At 50.5% G+C, this 20,189-nt stretch overlaps 1 protein-coding gene across 2 annotated transcripts; it reads left to right on the top strand.

Moving 5' to 3' along the window:
• The first annotated feature begins 1,155 nt into the window (after nt 1–1,155).
• Nucleotides 1,156–19,291, top strand: IL22RA1 (interleukin 22 receptor subunit alpha 1). Of its 2 annotated transcripts, XR_009258344.1 has the most exons (8): nt 1,156–1,470; nt 4,566–4,698; nt 5,477–5,655; nt 7,320–7,495; nt 12,020–12,158; nt 16,220–16,341; nt 17,353–18,416; nt 19,113–19,291. XR_009258344.1 is itself a non-coding variant. In XM_058718637.1 (7 exons), exons 1-7 carry the CDS (start codon nt 1,428–1,430, stop codon nt 18,304–18,306), a joined length of 1,746 nt encoding a protein of 581 aa, XP_058574620.1. In that variant the 5' UTR covers nt 1,156–1,427; the 3' UTR covers nt 18,307–19,291. The 2 variants fall into 2 exon arrangements, 1 of the variants encoding a protein (XP_058574620.1); XM_058718637.1 differs by having other exon boundaries at nt 17,353–19,291.
• Nucleotides 19,292–20,189: the final 898 nt, after the last annotated feature.

Genomic DNA, 20,189 nt, shown 5'->3' on the forward strand with positions numbered 1-20,189 from the left:
GAATTGCAGGAGGTGGGTACAGCCTAGCTCAACGCATTTCTTTAATGTATTTTTGTTTTGCTCAGTAGCCTTGCTTTTCCTTAATATAAAAAAAAAAATTTTCTTGCCTATAAGCACTTTAGGAAGTGCAGATAAGCAAAGGAAAGAGAATAAGAATCACCTGTAATTCTACTCCCACCCAGAGATAATTCCATGAATATTTCCATATTACAATCATATCATTTAAGACTTTCTCCCCCTCTCTGTGTGTATTTGTTTTAACCAGGCTTGTGTCGTACATAGTATAGGCCATGCTCGCTCTCATTTGACAAAATATGGGGAATCTTCGGCCACCAAACATTTTCTCCAGCACCATTCACATGCGAGGTTGTGCTCAGCTTGCGTTTTCAGACATATCATTATTCATTTAGAAAACCCTCTCCTGTGGAGCATATGGAGGCTCTTCCTCTTTCTTTCTTTCTTTTTTACTATTTCTTATTAGAAATGAAGTCTAGATAGTCCCACATTCTTGTATTGCTGAGATTTGGCTGTTTTGGCAAACAAACTTTACCAAAGACTCAAAGCTGATAGAAAGAAAACAATTCTAACAATTGTTTTTAAGAAAAACTTAAATACAGATTGCTGGGTATCACAGCCTACGACATCCAAAAGCCATAGGCTTCTGGATGCTTCCACTGGCTGCCTTAGGAGCCAGCTCTCCTGCTCTGGGCTTCGGCCTGCTGCTGTGTGGCCGGGGAGAGCCTAACTCTTCCCAGGAGCACAGATCTCTGATCAGGTCCACCCTGAACAGCGTCCAGGTCCCTCCAGCCTCCCTGAGGCCCAGCAACAAGGAGAAAATGGTTTCCTCTGTCTCCTCCTGCCAGAACAAAGCCAAGGAGTCACAGCTTTTCCTTTGCCACCAGGAACATTCTGGAACATATTTCCTGTTCCCTTCCTTGTCTGCTCCAGTGATTGTCCTCAGGATAAATTCCTGAGAAGGAAATTTCTGGGGCAAAAGTTACCCGCATGTTGCAGGTTTTTGAGACACAGTGCCAAATTGCTGTCCGATGGGGCTGCGTGTCATGGATTATTTTTGCCTTTTTTTTTTTTTTTTTTTTTTTTTTTTTTTGTCTCTTAGCTTCCTGATAAAGCACTGAACAGCCTGGGTTGAATCAGCCACCAGACCAGATAAACAAGCTGGCCTGTCGCTATTACTGTTCTCTGCAACTAGGAAAGGAACTCCCTCGGATCCCGCCCAGGACCTGGAATTCTGAAGCTTACAGACCAGACACCTTTGCACCTCGTTCCCCCTGCTCTGGCCCCACCCTCCCATCTTTCCCCACCCCTGCACCTGGGTGGAGCCTGATGCCAAGGCGGCAAAGCCTCTCAGTCTTCCAACCGTGCTCTGCCCAGAGCGGAGGCCAAAAGAGGGCCCTGAGCCCAGCCCCATGAGGACGCTACTGACCATCCTGGCCGCGGGATCCCTGGCCGGTGAGTGCCCATCACCCTGTGGTCAGATTCCTCCCCCACACCTCCCCCGACACCCGGGAGGGTTGATTGGGGTCTTTTCCCCCATCCCAGCCAGTTTCTGTTTCCTCTCCACTAGGGCTGAACTGGATGATATGTTTCTCTGGAGAACTGGGGGAAACCTCAGGGTACTGGGGAGAGGATGCGAGGGCCCCTCAGACCCTGGGTTCTTCTGGAGACTCAACTAACCTCTAAACTCAGGGATGTAGCCAGCTGTCTGAACTGGGGGTGCCAGATCCCCTCACCTCAGTGGTTAGAGAATTGGCCCGAGGGAGGCAGACCTCCTTGGACCACTCAAATCATTCTGATAGCTGTATGGTCCCTTCCTCTGCTTCTGGCTTTCACTGGCCCAACAAGGGGAGGTGGGAGAACAACAGAGGGACAAAACTCGAGTGCGGCCATTGTTTCCCTCCTCACCTCTGGGGCTGGGGGGCTCTTCCGGCCCCTCACTCTAGATCCCAGAGAGCGCTTTGTCCCACAACAGCCAGGCCTGCCGCGTTAACGGGTCTTAAAACACCCTTTGAAAACAGAACTAGAAGGCATGGTTTCCAAACCCAATAAAATCGGTTTCTTGATTTACCGCTATAGAGAAATTTCAAACAGATGTGTGAGATCCCAGATTGTGTCTCTGCTCCAGGAGAGGGGTAGTACAATTCAGGGAACTTTCCCAGGAAGTGAATGCATAGTGCTGACTGAAGAGCGGGAGGGAGGGTCCCTGCAGGGTCCTTTCTGGCTCAAGTGCAGGAAAAAGCTCATAAAGAGCCGGGGCTTCCCAGCCCCCTCTGCTGCTGTCCCTGTCCCCTGCGTAAGCCGGTGGGATCCACAGTGCTTCCGGCTGCCACCTGGGCCCCCCCAGTCTGTCCAACTCTGGCATCAAGATGGGTATTCCCAACACGCTGCGCCCTTGATGAGTGAGGAAGACTTGTTGCCTCCCCCGAAGACTCCATTCTGATTGGAAGTCTTACAAGCTCCTGACCCTTTCAGATGGGGACCGAAGGGAAACAGTCTTAGGAGTTGTTCAGAGCCAAGAAGGTTCTCTGGGACCCAGGTCTCCTCTGCCCTAGCATTCTGAGGCTGATTCCAGAATATTTTGAATTGTTTTTGTTTGTTCATTTTTCCTTAGCTTCTGACTTGTTGACATAAAATTGTTTTTCCAAGCAAACGTGGGAACTTCCTTTTCTAGAGGCTACCGGTCTGTCAGTTTCTAGACAACACATGGGTGTCCAGGATTTCACAATGTAGACTTTCACCCAGGAAGTGCAGACACAACACAGGTTGGGGAACGCATGATGGAGTTGAGGAGAAAAAGAAATGAGTGAGGTAGGAGGAGAGGAGAGATCCTGTTAGCCCTCAATCCCCCCTGAAAGAAGAATCCAGCCAAGGTCCATCCACCTCATTTCTGGAAGCCAACTTCAGTTCCCTCCTGAAAAATGGTGCCAACCTCCTCCCAGCCTGGGCCCCTCACCTCCCAAGCAAGTCTCAGCCTCAGCCACCAGGCTCCCCCCAACCCAGCTAGCCCACCAGCATACTGACCCCAGCCAGCAACCTTTCCACTGTAGCCACTAACAAGGGGTGGCTTAGACACCCCAGACAGACCCTGACCTTCTCTCATATCCACCCTCGCTCTCTCCTTTACCACCTTGCCCTACCTTTACCACCCCACCAGTAGCCACCATTCAGTTCTGACTTCAAATTGGACTCCCTCCCTCAACTTAAGACCCAGCCCTGAATCCAGGATCGCTCACTCCCTCCAGAACAGACCCCAATTCTGCCCAGACTCAGATCCAAACAAGATGTCAGCCACACCTTGGGGCCCAATAGCATAGCCACCACATTGGCTAGGAGCAGTAAGGCACCCCCCCCCCGCACCCCCCGACCCCTAGGCCTTGTTCTGAGAGCTCCAAGAAACCTGGAACACAAAGATCTCTACAGCTGCTGGGACTGACCAACCCAGGTTCAAAGAGGAATGTGTCCTTAGACCTTGCCAGTGGATGCACAGCAGGGTCAGGTTTGTCCTAACCCTCTTTCCCACCCTCTCAGGTGCCTCCTAAGCCCATGAACCCCTCTTGCAGAAATATCATATGTAGACTCAGAGTGGGGACTAAATAACAACCCACTCCTTGGGCCTGTTGTGGTCATGGTCATGTCCAGGGTGGGTGGAGGCACACACACATCAAAGACACATATGTACACAAGGCCCCAAGGCCTTGGCGCAAGTGGGTCCGCACCTGTTTATTTCCCACCCCAGCCAACCAGGCCCTTCTGAGCACGCTCAGAGCCAGCTGTCAGTTCCGGCTGCCATTTTCCTGCGCCCCTCTTCCCTTCCACAGACCAAGCGTGGAGGGCTGAGAGAAGAGCTTTGGAAGTGAAGGCTCTCATTTATAGTAAAAATTGCTTCAGGGGCAGTGGTCCCTCCCTGGTCCTCTTCTTGGGGCTCTGGCCCTTTGCTGTTCCCTCCTTGCCCTCCTGTATCCCCCCATGACCAGTCTAGCACTCTGATGAGTCCTGCAGGCTCTGTCATATACTAACTGTGACCCTGAGCAAAGAAACCTCTCTGAGGGGCGCCTGGGTGGCTCAGGCAGTTAAGCGACTGACTCTTGATTTCGGCTCAGGCAGGTAATGATGTCACAGTTCGTGAGATCGAGCCCCTCCTCATCGGGCTCTGGGCTGACGGCTCAGAGCCTGGAGCCCGCTTCGGATTCTGTGTCTCCCTCTGTCTGCCCCTCCGGGGCTTGCACTCTGTCTCTCGCATTGTCTCGAAAATAAATAAACATTAAAAAAAAAAATTTTTTTAATAAAATAAAATGGCGAATTTTATGGGATGTGAAGAATGAAAATAGTAAATATAATAATATATAATGAATACTGAATATAATCATAAATAATAATAACAACAATAAAAGTAGCTCAGTAAAGAATAGAAAAAGAAGTGAAGGAGAGCAGTGATGGTCCGTTGCAGACTCTCCGGTGAGTAGGACCCCTCATCGGTCGGCTTGTTGGGAGGCTGGAGGCAGGGTCCTCGTGCCCATCTCCTCACGCTGCTCCCCCGCTTCCTGCAGCTCACGTGGCTGAGGACACCTCGGATCTTCTGCAACACGTAAAATTCCAGTCCAGCAACTTCGAAAACATCCTGACGTGGGACAGCAGGCCGGAGAGCGCCCCAGACACGGTCTACAGTGTTGAGTATAAAAAGTAGGCTTCCCTCTCCACATGACCTCTTTTGATTCTGCTCTGAAACCGACCCTTCCGAGAAAATCCCCCTGTGCGGTATGTCCCCACACCCCCACCCGGTGTTATACAGCCTGCACCACCGCCTGCCAGATAGAGCTTTGCTGCTTTGTGGTTTCTTTTGCAAAGGGAGGATATGGTGATGGTTAAAATTCCGGGCTCCGGGGTCAGACTGGCCGGCTCTCGTCTTTATAACCTTTATAGTGAGACTAGCTCAACAGAAAGTCATGCCCACCCCCTCGAGCCCGTGCCCTCATTCCTGCCCGTCTCCCTTCCCATGCAGGGGAGGAGGTTGACGTGGGCTCAGGGGTCTGCAAACCCGGGTTCCGTTGCTGGTCCTGCCACTTTATCCCGCGGCAAGCCACTTCCCCTCTCTGCGCCTCAGATCCCTCATCTGTCAAACGGGGATAACAGTGCCTTCCTCAAAGGCTTTTGGTGACGACGAGCCCAGAATATGAACTCAGGCTGGCTGAGTTCAAATCCCGGCTCCCCAGGCGTGAGCTCCAAACACCTGCCCAGATATTGCCTCTTTAAGCCTCAGCTTCCTTATTCGAAAAGGTGGGAGAATGATATATGAACCTCACGGGATCACCGTGAGGACTCACAGATCATCCGCGTAAGGGGCCTGGGACACAGAATACGCGAAGTAAATACTAGATATCGTTATCATTATTAATAAACCACGGGCCCAGTGCCAGGCCCGCTCATTGAACGTGTGCTCCGGTCCCTCCCTCGCCTCCAGGTATGGAGAGAGAGAGTGGCTGGCAAAGGAGGGCTGCCAACGGATCACCCGGAAATCCTGCAACCTGACCTTGGAGACGGGCAACCCCACGGAGCACTACTATGCCCGCGTAACTGCGATCAGCGCTGGAGGCCCGTCGGCCACCAAGATGACCGACCGGTTCAGCTCCCTGTATCACAGTGAGTGGGCGCCCCTCACTGCAGGGAAGGGGAGGGGGACGGCCCAGGAGGGCTCTGGGGGGCCGTTAGAGACGTGGCTTTTAGGGAGGGTAGCCGCAACTACAGAGCATCCCATGTGCACTGTTCATCTTCCTCCAGCTCCATCCCGACCTCCCGAGGTCAGTCGCCTTCACCTCGCCTCTTGACTACACCCAAGGCCTCCTAACTCAGCGCCCTACTCCGGCCTGGACTCTTTTCCGGTCCTCAGTCTTGGTCTCTGCCTCAATATCACCTCCTAAGTGGGCGTCCCCGCTCACGGCCCCAGTGACCTCATTTCACTACATCGCCACCTGTCATTCTCTGCCACAGTCAACTGTTCATTGTCTCGACAGCTCATGTCACCATTTGCTTACGTGTATAGCATCTGCCTTCCCCAGTGAAACACGGACTCCATGTGGAGGCGTGGAATCCCCTGTATTCTCGGTCCTTCGCATAGGGCCTGGCACGTGGGAATTAATACATAACTGATGAATGAATGAATGAATGAATGGATGGAGTAGGAGTTGCCAAACTCCCCACACAAGTTAAGCAGGTGGTGATGTTCACTTACTGACTTAACAGCCGTGTGGCTGTCCAAGAAAATTAAAAAGTAAAATTAAACAAGTTATTTTTTCTTGGCTTGTCCAATTAATATGTATTTACTGCAGAAAATCTGGAAAATATAGAAATCCACAAACAAAAATGAAAGTAGCCCAAAAGAATCTGAACACTTAAACATAAACATAGTTGCTAGGGACCCTTTCTACTCTTTCGTAACCTGGTTGGCAGGTGTTTTTCATAGAATGCTATCAGGAACGTTTGCCCATGTTGTTAAGCATTTTTCCACGACGTGGACATCTCATGGCTGCAAAATGATCTATTCGATGGAGGTAGTCTTCATTTACTTCCCTCCTTCCCTTTTTGAGGATTTTTAACTCAGTTTTTTATAAACAAAACTGAAGTTCACATTCTTCTAGCTCAGATGTTTTTGATCTTGGTGGGTCAATGGACCCTTGAGGGATTTTTATAAGTTAGCTTCAGGAGGAGTAGGGTTCATGAATCCCTAAAATCGAGCGGAAAATATTTGTATCTGTAGGTACATTTTGGGGAAGAGAAGTTCCATAGCGTTCATCAAATTCTTAAAGAGGTCTGTAAACCCCTAAGGGTTATTTGGTTATTGGGAAAATTTTGTCTTGAACGAGATTGAAGTCTTAGGTCTGGCCTTTGAGGCCGAATCAATAATTTGAGGCCCCCCAAACATTATTTAGGTTATGTAGTTGAGCCATCAGTCCCCAAAGCTGTCATAGCCGATAGACTTGGGGAAGGGTGCTCTGGCCAGACTCGAGGTGGGGATTGAGAAGGCAGGGGTAAGGTCATGGTGAATCTAGGGGGCCATTTCCCCTCTCCCTGGGTTCTTCCCACTCACCCCTGGGCACCCTTTTGCCAACCTCAACCCCAAACACCAGTTGCTTGCAAAACTTTTGTCTTCTCACGAGTTTGTGTAGCTGATGCTTTCAGAGCATAGCTGGGGTTGGGGTGGGAGGAGAAGGGAAGCAGTCAGTCCCGTCCCAGGGTCCGGGGCAGTCTCAGACACTACTGGCTGGTTCTAGCCCTTTCTTTGTTGCGTTTCCTTCTCCCCCTTCTAGCTACCATCAAACCACCCAATGTGACCTGTATCCCCAAGGTGAGATCCATCCAGATGATTGTCCATCCCACCACCACGCCTATCCACACAAAGGATGGCCACCGGCTAACCCTGGAGGACGTCTTCCCTGACCTGTCCTACCACTTAGAGCTCCAGGTCAACCACACCTACCAGATGGTAAGTGTATATGTCTCCCTGGTCCTTCCCTGCCTTGGAAACTCATTTCCCTCTCAATTAGATCTGCATCACTTTAAGTAGAAAGGAGATATGTTTTCTATATATACGTATTTTTTAGCATTCTCTGAAACACAGCCCTCCTTCTTGTAGATCACATACACAATAGCACTAAAGTCTCTGACAAGTCCTGCAAAGCCAAGTCTTCAGTTTTAATTCATTGAATACAACTTCTCTCAAATTTCTTGACCAGAGAAGCTCTTTTTACTTTGCATGATTTTTTTTTTTAACTTTATCTTTTGCCTAATGCCTTATAACATCCTGGAGAGCAACCTCTATTAACATCTTCACGTGTCCACTTTGGAAAATGCTGGAATCTATTTCCACTGCTGCAGTTCTTTTTGCTGGTTCTCCTCTATTTTCAGTAACTGGATACAGGCAGTGTCTTAAGATCACTAACAAGGAAAGGTGGAAAGCAAGGGTATAAAGGGTCAAATCGTATACAAGATATTTCTTTTATATCCAGGAAACACGTGGTATTTTCTCCCAGCAGGTGCCACGAGTCCATGATTCCATTGAATGACTATTGTTGCACCCAAGATGTTTATAACCTAGTAGATGAAGAAGAAGCAAAAATAAGAATTCAGATAGTTATAGAAAGAGGAAAATAAGGGTATCGTGTGTGGTGGAGCACGGGTGGGGAGGGGAGGGGGGAAATGGCAGCTCAAAGAGTTCTGGAAAAACTCCCAGAACTTTCTGGTGCCAATGCCAATTTCTGAGATGTGCCAAGGAATACATGCTTCTGATATCCCTTAGTCTTTACCATAACCTTAGGAGGTAGGTGCTATTATCTCCATTTTCTGAACGAGAAAACAGAGGCTCAGAGAGGTTCAGGCACTCGCTCAAGATTGTTCAGCAAATAATAGCATAGTCAAGATTCCTATCCAGCTCTTTCAGAGCCCACATTTTCCCTTCACTGGCCTAGGCTGCCCCACCATGACCGGAGACAGAAGCAAGAAAACTTAAAGCCCTACCGACAAGCACCAAATTGCCCGGTTTGGCTGGAGCGCGGGGGCTGTTTCTCAAAACGTGGCCCCCAATCGATGGCATCAGACTCTCCTGCAGTATTTATTTAAAATGCAGCCTCCTTCCAATCTATTTACTGAAACTCTGTACTTGCCTGTCTGGGATCTGAATTTTCAGTGAAAAACCCAAGGGCTTCTTCCCCACCCTTAAGTGGGACAACCACTGAGGTAGACGAGCCATAGGAGGTAAACCTGGGTGGTGGACAGAGAAGTTCTATTTATTTCCACAGTCAGGGGAGCAGTTAGAGATTACTGAGCAGGAAGAGTCCTTCTCACACTCCTTGTGGGGAGATATTTGGGTTTTTACTGAATATCTTACTTACAACTTAATTCAGTTTGTGGCCAGAGAACATACTCTGTGTGTTTGTGGTCCTTTTAAATGTATGGAAACTTGTTTTCTGGCTCAGCATATGGCCCATCTGGGTGAGTGATCCATGTGTGCTTGAAAAGAATGTCTATCTTACCATTGCTTGATAGAGTGCTCTATAAATATATCAGATAAAGCCGGCTGATAGTGTTACATGCTGTATGTCTTTCCTGATTGGGGAAGGTCTACTGTTCTTTTAATTGCTGAGAGTATTCAAATCTCCACCCAGGGGTGCCTGGGTGGCTCAGTGAGTTAAGCATCCAACTTTGGCTCAGGTCAGGCTTTCGTGGTTTGTAAGTTCGAGCCCTGCGTCGGGCTCTGTGCTGACAGTTCAGAGCCTAGGGCCTGTTTTGGATTCTGTGTCTCCCTCCCTCTCTGTTCCTCCCCTGCTCATGCTCTGTCTGTCTGTCTCTCTCTCTCTCTCTCAAAAATAAATAAAGATTTTAAAAATATTTTTTTTTATTTTTTTTTTTAACGTTTATTTACTTTTTGAGACAAAGAGAGACAGAGCATGAACAGGGGAGGGTCAGAGAGAGGGAGACAGAATCCGAAACAGGCTCCAGGCTCTGAGCTGTCAGCACAGAGCCCGACGTGGGGCTCGAACTCACGGACCGCGAGATCATGACCTGAGCCGAAGTCGGCCACTTAACCGACTGAGCCACCCAGGCGCTCCAAAAATATTTTTTTTAATAAACAAAAAAATAAAAGCTCCACCTAAGACTGGATTTGTCTATTTTCCCTTTAACTCTGTGCAATCTGGCCAGGCATTGTGTGCATGAAACTCTGTTATCAAACACATACACAGTTCTGACCGTTACGGCCTCATTGGGGCCTAAACTGACCCTTCTATCATTATGAAATGTCCTTTTCTCCCCAGTAGTATTCTTTGTATTGAAGTCTTCTTCACCTGTTACTCATAGAGCCTCTCCAACTTTCTTATACTTAATCTCCCTCGTATATCCTTTTACCTCCATTTATTGTCAATTTCACTGTCTCATATTTAAAGTACATCTCTTGAAGACAGCATTCTGACCATCCTGGCCCTTTTCCTTGAGATATAATTCACATACCATAAAATCATTCCCTTTAAAGTGTACAACTCAATGGCTTTTAATACATGCAAAAAGTTGTGTGACCATCACGCTAATTCTCCTTATCCTGTTGATCTGTTTTTGAGTTCTCTCTTTTGTCACCTCCCATCTGCTATTAAGAACACTCAAGTGCGATTCTTATTTCAAATATTGTATTTTTCAGTTCTAAAGTTTCCAATTTTCATAGTTCCTATTCTGGTGAGACTTCCTAGTCACTCAGTTTTAGCACATTTTCTTTCACTTCCTTGAGCGTATTTCTACTAGCTGCTTGAAAATCATTGCCTGTTAATGCCACATTTGAGTCATCTTGGAGGAGGTCACCACTGATTGTCTTTTCTCCTGAGTATGGATCACATTTTCTCTTACTCTGCCTGTCTAACAATTTTAGATTGTATCCTGGATGTTGTGAATGGTATACTGGGTGGGGGGGGGGCTCTGGATTCTGTTCTTTTCTTCCAAAGAGTAATTGACTTGTTCTGTTTTATTTTAGCAGGCAGGTAATTTGGCTGGGCTTCAAACTCCAAAATGTCAGTCCCATTCTTTGACCTTTACCTGGACTGCGTGGAGTTTATCCTACTCACTTTAGGGGCCAGCCGGGGATTTGGGCCAGGTTTACACTCAGAACTTGGGCCTCCTGCCTCTCTATGGACCAGTCCTCTCTGCGGTCTCTCCCCTCACTGTTAGCTGTACTGACTGCCCAGAACTCTCTCTTATTATTATTCAAACCAGTGAGATTACAAGGTTTCTATTTAGGTTTAAACCACACCGCAAGCTAAAAGACATTTTAAAAAATGACAAATCCACCTAATGCCTTTCCCTTTCTGCTTTCTCCAGTATCTGCCTGCTTTTGCTTACTCTCTAATGCCTACAGGTGGTTTTTATTTTGGCCAGAGTTTACAGTTGATGCTTTAGGGAGGGTCAGTCCAAAGAAGCTATAAATTACTGGGGGCAAAAAGAAGAGAGATCGAATATGAAAGTGAATGAGATGGGGCGCCTGGGTGGCTCAGTCGGTTAAGCGTCCGACTTCGGCTCAGGTCATGATCTCCCGGTCTGTGAGTACAGCCCGCGTCGGGCTCTGTGCTGATAGCTCAGAGCCTGGAGCCTGCTTCGGATTCTGTGTCTCCCTCTCTCTCTGACCCTCCCCCGTTCATGCTCTGTCTCTCTCTGTCTCAAAAATAAATAAACGTTAAAAAAAAAAAAAAGATTAAAAAAAAAGTGAATGAGAGGTCAGGGTAGAAAGTTATGGGCTATTGCAACGGTAGGGGCTGGAAACAATGGGGCCTGAAGCAGGCCGGAGGCAGTAAAAAAATCTGGGGAAGGAGGAATCTTGGGTCTTGGCAACTTGCTGGACTTGTATCACACGATATTTAACGTGTGCAATTTCAACCGTATGAGTTGTACAAAACAGTGAGTTGTAAAATCCGTTTGTATACTCCTTCACACACTTACACGCCCCTCCAAAAATAAAAATAAAAATAACCCTAAACCCTGGCCTCCACATGCCTGCAAAGGGGAAGATGTAGCTGAAAGGCAAAGAACAAAGAAGAAAATTCTTAGCTTTTGAGGCCCAATTAAGGCAGAAGCAATGAGGAAGGCAAGAGAGGGACGGATATTCAAGGGTTTTTGATACTTGACAAAGAAGGAGGAAGAGGAGGAGGAGAAAAACTAGGAGAAGGGGAGATAATGGTGATGTTGGTGGAGGTGGTGATGGTAACAGCAACTAGCCTAAAGAGAGTGCTTCATGGGCCAGATCCTGTTCTAGTGAAAGCACGTGTTGCTCGGTGACCGATTGGGTTTGCAGATAAAGCAGAGGGTAGGGGAATAGGAATGGAGCATTGCAGACCAACCACCAGCTTTTGGTGTGGGTAGCTGGTGGACCATACTGAGTGCAGTAACCCAGGCAGAGGGGTGCACAGGCTTGCTTGGGCCCCATACGGAGACTAGTGTGTAAAAGGAGTCACTCTGAGTTCTCTATCAAATTCAGCACCTTGGAGGCAAGCAGAGGGAATACGAGTTCATTGGCCTGACCCCCGACACAGAGTTCCTTGGAACCATCAGGATTTTTGTTCCAGCCTTGGTCAGAAAGAGCGAGCCCTACACGTGCCGAGTGAAGACCTTGCCAGGTAAGTTCAACTGGAGCCAGAGGGAGGTGGGACTCCTGAATTCGAATCTTGACTCTGCTTTCTTCCCTCTAACCAAGGTGAGGTCTGGTGGCACACCAAAAACTACAGAAGGATTATTAGCGTATTGCCAAAGTCAGTGTTTGTTTATCCATCGTTGAGTTAGCTGATGGGCTGTTATTAAACGTGTTTAATCCCTACCCTCCAACCTGCTGGATATCCTCTCTCTGACCAGCTTTGTATATACCCTGGCAAATCCACCTTAATATTAACCCAGGTGAGATATACTGGGAAATAATCTGCAGAAGGGAAAGCAGAGATGATTAAAAGTTCCCTCAGTATCTTCCAAAGTCAAAGAACAGTAACAGTGATAAGAACTAGCATTTCTTTTCTTTTTTAATTTTTTTTTTTTTTGAAAGACAGAGAGAGACAGAGCACAAGTGAGGAAGGGGCAGAGAGAAGGAGACACAGAATCCGAAGCAGGTTCCAGGCCCTGAGCTGTCAGCACAGAGCCCGATGCGGGGCTCGAACCCACCAACCGTGAGATCATGACCTGAGCTGAAGTCGGACGCTCAACCGATGGAGCCACCCAGGCGCCCCAAGAACTAGCTATTCTGCAGTGCTAGCCAGGGACCAGGAACCCCTAACCACAATCCTCATGAGCTACCTCTGAGACAGGTACGATTATCACCCTGTCTTACTGAAGACACTAAAGTTCAGAGTGGTTAAGTAACCTGCACAAGGGCACACAGGCGGTGAGGGATAGAACAAGGCTGAGTTCAGGAGACCATGTTCTCATCACCACGCTACTATAGAAATCGTTTTGAGTCATTGGCTCAGGGAGGTGCAAGTTGAGAAGCTGAAAGTGATAGGAGTGGGTCGGATGGATTTGGAAAAAGAGTCTCCTCCTTAGTCATCAGGTTCAGATTCATGATGTCAGTAGGTGATTTCTGTGCTAATGAGGAGGCGAGGCAGCTGCCAGAGGCTGGGCCGTAGGGCATGCCTGTAGCTCAGTAGAATCATCCTCAGGGAAGCTCTCCTCCCCGGTGTTGTTCAGAAACTCAACTCACCAGTCGCCCCAAGAATGCACAAGAGACCGATTGTCTCCACCCAAGTCCCAGTGCATTAATTTTCGGGGGAAAAGATGCCTGGTCGAAAGGCCAGCACTGGCCACTTGCGCGGGGCAAGCCTTTCCTGGGGAAGGGCCACGGGGACACCAGAATAGAACTTGGCAAGAGCAGAGCTAGAAAAGGAAACCGAATGTACAGGCACCAAGCTGGGAGCATGTATATGATTTGTGACTCTTTCCCCTGGATGGACTAGACAAATGACCCCCATTCCTGGCCCACCCCTGCCCCACCCCACTTTCTGCCAATGTGCAGCCCCCTCTACCCTTATCCTATTGGCTTGTCCTTACACGGTCTAGCTCATGATGTGATACCTTTTATTTTTTTTTCTAAGACCGTAGATACTTTTACATAAGTCACACTTCTTATTGGCTATTTCTTCCTGACATCTAGAAGTCACCTTATCCTTCAAAATTAAGTATATTAACAACAATTCCCGCCATTTATTAAGTACCCACTCCATTGCCAAGCACTATGTGAAATGCTTTACATGCATTATCCCATTTAATCTTTATAACAATCTTGTGGGTTGGGTAGCCTCATCCCCATTTCACAGAGGTGGAACTCTGGCTCAGAGAGGCTAAGCAACTTACCAGCAACTGCACAGCTGGTCAGTTCATCTAATCTTGAAGCCTGGGCTCTAACCAGCACTTTGCAATTTTGTTTTTGGCTAGGCCTCTCTACTGCACATTTATGTCTCTTATTTCCATTTCAGAGTGACATGTCCTGCCCTTGACCCCGTATCATGCAGTCTGTCTTATCCCAGAGTCCAGAATTTCCACTTTACTTCTCAGGATGTCTGGGAGGGTCACAGAGCAACATGTGAGCATCTTGATGCTGGAAAGGACTCTAGGGGTCATTTCACCCCATATCTAATTTTTACAGATGGGGAAACTAAGGCATCCTCGTGTAGTGCCTATGAGGAGAGCTTTGTAGTTGAACATGACAATCCTGGTTCTCCACCGAGCAGCTGTGTGACCTTGGCCAAGTCACTTAACCTTTCTGAGACTCAGCTTCATTATCCCTAAGAAAGGAGCATCTCTGGCCCCCAATGTTTGGTAGGATGTCATAGGCAGAGCACCCACACCGTGCATATAGTAAGAGTTCAGTAATTGCTGGCTCTTATTCTTAATAAATAGTAGACCAGAGGGGCTCCTGGGTGGCTCAGTCAGTTGAGCGTCCGACTTCAGCTCAGGTCATGATCTCACAGTCCGTGAGTTCGAGCCCCACATCAGGCTCTGTGCTGACAGCTCAGAGCCTGGAGCCGGCTCTGGATTCTGTGTCTCCCTCTCTCTCTGCCCCTCCCCTACTCATGCTCTGTCTCTCAAAAATGAGTAAGTGTGAAAAAAAAGTTTTTTAATAAAAATAAAAATAAATAGTAGACCAGAGAGGGTCATGCAGCAGAGAGAAGGATTCTCAGCATGTCAGTGGCTGAGCCAGACCTCTAACACCCCACATTCCAGAGCACCAAGAGGAATACCGTGTGACAGGGGACAGGGTTATCACTGAGGTGGGAAGCTGACCCAGAGAGGTCAACAGTCAGAGCTGGGGAAGGGTGAGAAGTGGGCTAGAAATGGAGGCTCCAGAGATTCCCAGGGTTCACAGCAATTGTCAAGGTCACTGACAGCTGGCAATCAGCATCCCACCACATGGGGGAATGGAAGGAGGGTGGCCTGGAGGGTCAAAACCCCTGGAGAATACAAATCACCAGTTTTCGCAAAACCCCAACTATTGCTTTCTTACCACGCCCCCTACCAGTCCCACCTGGGCTGGTGACAGGAAGTGTGTCAGGCCAAGAACTGGCAGCATCAGTCTCAAAGATGCGGGACCACTGGGAGAAGGCTCTACATTAAAGCCCTTAGTCGTCCTTCTCTTTCCCTTTTAGAAAGGGCGGTGCCCTCGCGGGCTCCCTCCTGAGCAAGAGCTTCCCAAACACCCAGCCCATTACCTTTGTAGGGAGGCACAGAGGACAGGCCCCTCCCATTGCCACCTCCCCCCACACAACCTCCTCTGCCTCTGCCCCCGGCCACCTGCTAGGGAGGTAGGGCTGTCCTCAGACCCAGGCAACAGAGGTCACTTTAGAAGGCTCTGCTCCGGCCATACTCTGGCCATGACCCTCCCCACAAGGTGAAGAGTCCTTAGGTCCAAATGCACAGATTCTCCCCCGGAGCCTGTGACCTCCTAGACCACACTCTGAGTACCTGGGACCCCAAAATTCCCTGTACAAATGCCCTGAGCGTCCAGTCTAGCGGATCTGTTCCTTGCGTCCTTCCTCCCAAGAGGAGACACTGTTGATGTGCAGACCCTTAGCCCAAAGGATGGCTGTTTGTTTGTGGCTATTTGTTGGGGGGGGGGGGCACATGGATGAGCTTGGCTGTGTGGGCTGGGGAGTCCACATCCGTGTACACAAGGCCCCTGCCAGAGAGGGATAGAGCCAGGGTGGGTCAGGGGCCTGTCGCAGGCTCTCCCTGCACCCCCACATTTCAGCATGGGGACTCCCAAGGAATCTAAGAATCCAAAATTCAAACTTAGCCTTCCAGGTTGTTATGTATTTTTTTAATTTATTTTTTATTTGAGTGGGGGGGGAGAGAGAGAGAGAGAGAGAGAGAGAGAGAGAGAGAGAATCCCAAGCAGGCTCTGCGCTGAGCCAGGTTGTTATGAAAAATATATTCGTCGGGGTGGGAGCATACAACATATTTTACTTAGTGTCAGAATGATTTATAAATTCTGGATACTTAGGCATCTAGTATGTGGCCCCCTTCTTGTGCTCTTGACCCCTCCCTGCACACGTTGGGAGTAGGAGAGACCTTCCCAAGCCTGGCCCAAGAGGGCAGGGCAGGGAAAGCACCCAGCCTGCAGTGTCCACATGGGATCCGGCCCAGACCAGATCCCAGCCTCAGTCTTCCTGCTCTGGCCCCTTTGCCCCCGTCCCCCCAGATCGGACGTGGACATACTCCTTCTCGGGCGCCTTCCTGTTCTCCATGGGCTTCCTCGTCGCAGGGCTCTGCTACCTGAGCTACAGATATGTCACCAAGCCACCTCCACCTCCCAACTCCCTGGTGAGCAGTTGCGCCTGGGGCCGGAAGGAGGGGTCCAGGGGGGACCCCAAAGCAGCAGGGGCATGGGCCCAGGGACCCCTGGCTCTCCCTGAAGGGGAGGGAGAAGCACATAGTGCAGAAAATTAGACTTCCTTTCTCTTCTCCAACCTAAAGCCGACAAAGACATGGCCCAACAGGGTGTATTGGAGAAGGGTTGGCGACGGGGGGACAGTGGGCTTGGTAAAGAAAGCCCACGTGACTTGAAAGCATCCACGTCCAGGCAGGTAACCTAGGAGAGCAGGCAGCTACAAGGGGCTGACAGCGGGTGGGTACTCTGGAGAGCCCTGGAGCTCACGTCCTGTCAAAATGGGCCTTCCTGGAATCCGGGCCAGTGTAGCCAGGGCTTCTAGGCCCTATGTAAGCCCCCCAAGTCACCCCCCAATATGGCGGCCAGCGCCGGCTGTCTGTTAAAGCCACAGGGCCTGCTGCAGAGGCCCGACCTGTCGGGTCTGGGGCTCTAGGAGCCGGCTCTCGTTTATGCGAGGGACAGAGGAGTTGAGGGCATTTCGCAATGTCAAAGCCCAGATGAGCCGTTTCCTGTAGAACTCCCCTGCCTCCCCTTCTCCCCCATCCTTTTGCACCCGGCCCCCTATTATCAGGCCCTTGGGGACTCGTGAGTGATGAACAGTGTGGGCCACCACCTCGAGAGCATACCCCCAAGGTAACCCCCAGTGTGAGTTACCTACTTCCTCGAGAAAGCACAGCCCCGCTCTCTTTCCTTCAGATAGCCTAGACTTTAGAAGTGGCCCTCAACTAAAGCCTCAACTGGGAGCCCTGTCCCTTCACAGAGGCCCAGCATTCAGAGAAATCTCTGGAAAGCCAAGGGGGTGTGCGGCACTTGCATTTTGAAAAGTGCCCCAGGTGGTCTACCCCAACCCCTCTGCCTCTCCTTGGAGGACCCCAACTATCCACGGCACCCTCAGGGAGCTGAGAACGTGCCCTAACGGGTAGACTGTTGTCGTCCCTGCACAGAACGTCCAGCGAGTCCTGACCTTCCAGCCTCTGCAGTTCATCCAGGAGCACGTGCTGATCCCTGTCTTCGACCTGAGCAGCCCCAGCAGTCTGGCCCAGCCCGTCCAGTACTCTCAAGTCAAGGTCTCCGGGCCCAGGGAGCCCCCGGGAGCCCCAGCACTGCACAGCCTGTCTGAGATCACCTACCTTGGGCAGCCAGACATTTCCGTCCTCCGGCCCTCTGGAGTGCCGCCTCACCAGGCACTCTCCCCACTGTCCTGTGCGCCCCAGGCTTCCCCAGAAGTTAGGCCCCCACCCTATGCACCTCAAGTAACCCCCGAAGCTAAACCTCCATCATACACGGCACAGGCCATCTCTGAGGTCCAGCCTCCCTCCTACACTCCTCAGACCACTCCAGACAGCTGGCCTTCTTCCTATGGGATGTGTGTAGAAGGTTCTGGCAAAGACTCCCCACCTGTGACACTCTCTAGTCCCAAACACCTCGGGCCTAAAGGTCAGCTCCAGAAAGAGGCACCAGCTGGAAGGTATATCCCCGATGGCCTTTCTCTGCAAGGGGTGACCTCCTTGGATATGGGGGACCCCCAGGAAGCAAATTCCTTCCACCAGCATCTGGGAGTTCACACCGACAGAGTACCTGTCCCCAGTGTGCTACACAGAGGGGAACTAGGGACACCGTCGTACCTGAAGGGCCAGCTCCCCCTCCTCTCCTCTGTCCAGATCGAGGGCCACCCTGTATCCCTCCCTTTGAACACTCCTTCCCTCCCCTGTTCCCCCACAGACCAGGAACCAAGTCCCTGGGGCCTGCTGGAGTCCCTCGTGTGTCCCAAGGACGAGGAGCCTGTATCTGAGACTGAGGCCCAGAGCCCGGCCCCTCAGGCATCAGACCTGAAGCAGCCCACAGAACTGGACTCTCTCTTCAGAGACCTGGCCCTGACCGTGCAGTGGGAGGCCTGAGCGGAGAACAAGGCGGGCCTGGGGCTTCCTCCCTGTCCCCGCCCTACCTCCCATCACTGGCTGTCACTCTCACACCCGACCATGCTGCACACTATGCAGCCCGGCCGCAGGTGAGTGCCCTTGAAAGAACCAAAGGAAAGAGGGACACGGGGCCCCCGCCATGGGTGAACTATGGTTGGAGCAAAACGGCATGATAAGGACTGCAGCCGGGGAGTTCTGGGTATGCATCGTATGCAAATGAGCGTGTGCCAGCAGAGCCCTGAGGGGAGAAGCAGTGTGGGGAGTTAACGCAGGAGGCTTCACGGAGATCCAACGCCCCCCCCTCCTAAGATGCTGGACACCAAGTTCCCCATCCCGTTCCTGGCCAGATTCGTAAACGAGTTGGACAGAGAGTGAGGTCTCTACTTCCTCTGTGGTTCCCCTATCCTGAGAAACTGAGTCTGGGAAGGACGCCTCATAGCAGGCTGGGCAGAACCAGAACAACCTGCACTCTGCCAAGGCCAAGGTGGCACGAGGGAGGGGCGCGGCCCGGGGCTCATTCCAACCCGGCTACTGCCTGAAATCACACCATCTCAATTTCATCCCCCTGCCGGGGGCTTCCCCCGTCCCCTGGAATGCAGGTCCCAGGGAGGGAGGACACACACAAGCCTTTCCTGCCCGCAGACGACGAGGGTTCAGACCCTGTCTTGAGAGCAGGGTTTGTAAGGAACACGGACGGGGTCATGTGGCCCCTGAAGCAGACACAACAACAAAGTGCACTTACTTCACAGCTTTGGAAACTTAGCTCATCTGGGTTCAAATTCCAGCCTTACCACTTACCGGCTGTCTGACTTCAAATGAATCACTACTCGAAACCTCAGTTTCTTCATCTGTAAGGTGGAGATAATAACACCTACTTCACGGCGGTGTGGCAAGGATGAAATTAATTAACGAAATGTCTATAAAGTACTTAATTGTGCCTGGCACATGCACAGTGCCCAGGAAATGTCCTGTTGTGATGTTTTACAGTGAGTGACCACCCCCCCCCCGCCCCCAGGATGTGGTTTCACGCTGGGCATTTTCTCATGGGCTCACATCACCCTGATCTTCTCAGGATTGCTCTGGGCCAGGCCAGAGGGGCTGGGCTATCTGGGGGAGGTGGAAGGAAACAGGGTCTGGAGACAAAGGGAACCTTCTGGCTGAGGTTGCAGGAGGAAGTTGTTGAAGGGTGGGGGTGCCGTTCCCAGAGGACAGCTCACCAGAGGCGGTGAACATCTCTCTTGCCCTTCTGCCCCCACAGCCGCTCCTGCTCCTACGTAAGGAAAGGGCTCCTTGCTCATGCCGCAGGGGGCTGGCACGTCCTTTGTCCCATTTCCCTCTCAGATGAGCCCTGCGATAAGATAACCGACGCCCAGAGAGAAGGGACTCGGGGAGGGGCACCCCCACGGAAGCCATGACTTAGCTGGAGCTCAAACCTAGTGCTTTTCATCCTCATCACGAGAAGGAACTTTCCACGCTGGTTTGGATTCTCAGAGATGAGACTCACGGGGATTAAAGAAGGGGGCCCCAATGGGGTCCTTAAGGGGCCAGGACCTGTCATCACCCTCCTATCCCGAAGCCCGTTCTGAATATTTCTGAGAAACAGGACCAAAGTCGGGTTGCCTGAGCATGACCTTCCCGAATATAGTGTCCTCTCTGCTCTGTACCCAGATATGTCTCCCCTCCTCTTCCTCACCCCCCCCCCCACAACACAACACCAGGTGCTGGTGCTCTTATCTGTTTGTAATTAATATTTAACATCTTCAGGGTCACTGGTCTAGACCCAATATCTCCATAACAGAGGGGTGGGCCACCCTCCTGATGACCCCAGCCCGCTCTCTCAGCAGCCGCTGAGGTGGCCCCAA

The sequence above is a fragment of the Neofelis nebulosa genome, chromosome 2 (genome assembly GCF_028018385.1).
Source record: "Neofelis nebulosa isolate mNeoNeb1 chromosome 2, mNeoNeb1.pri, whole genome shotgun sequence".
Classification (NCBI taxonomy): Eukaryota; Metazoa; Chordata; class Mammalia; order Carnivora; family Felidae; genus Neofelis; species Neofelis nebulosa.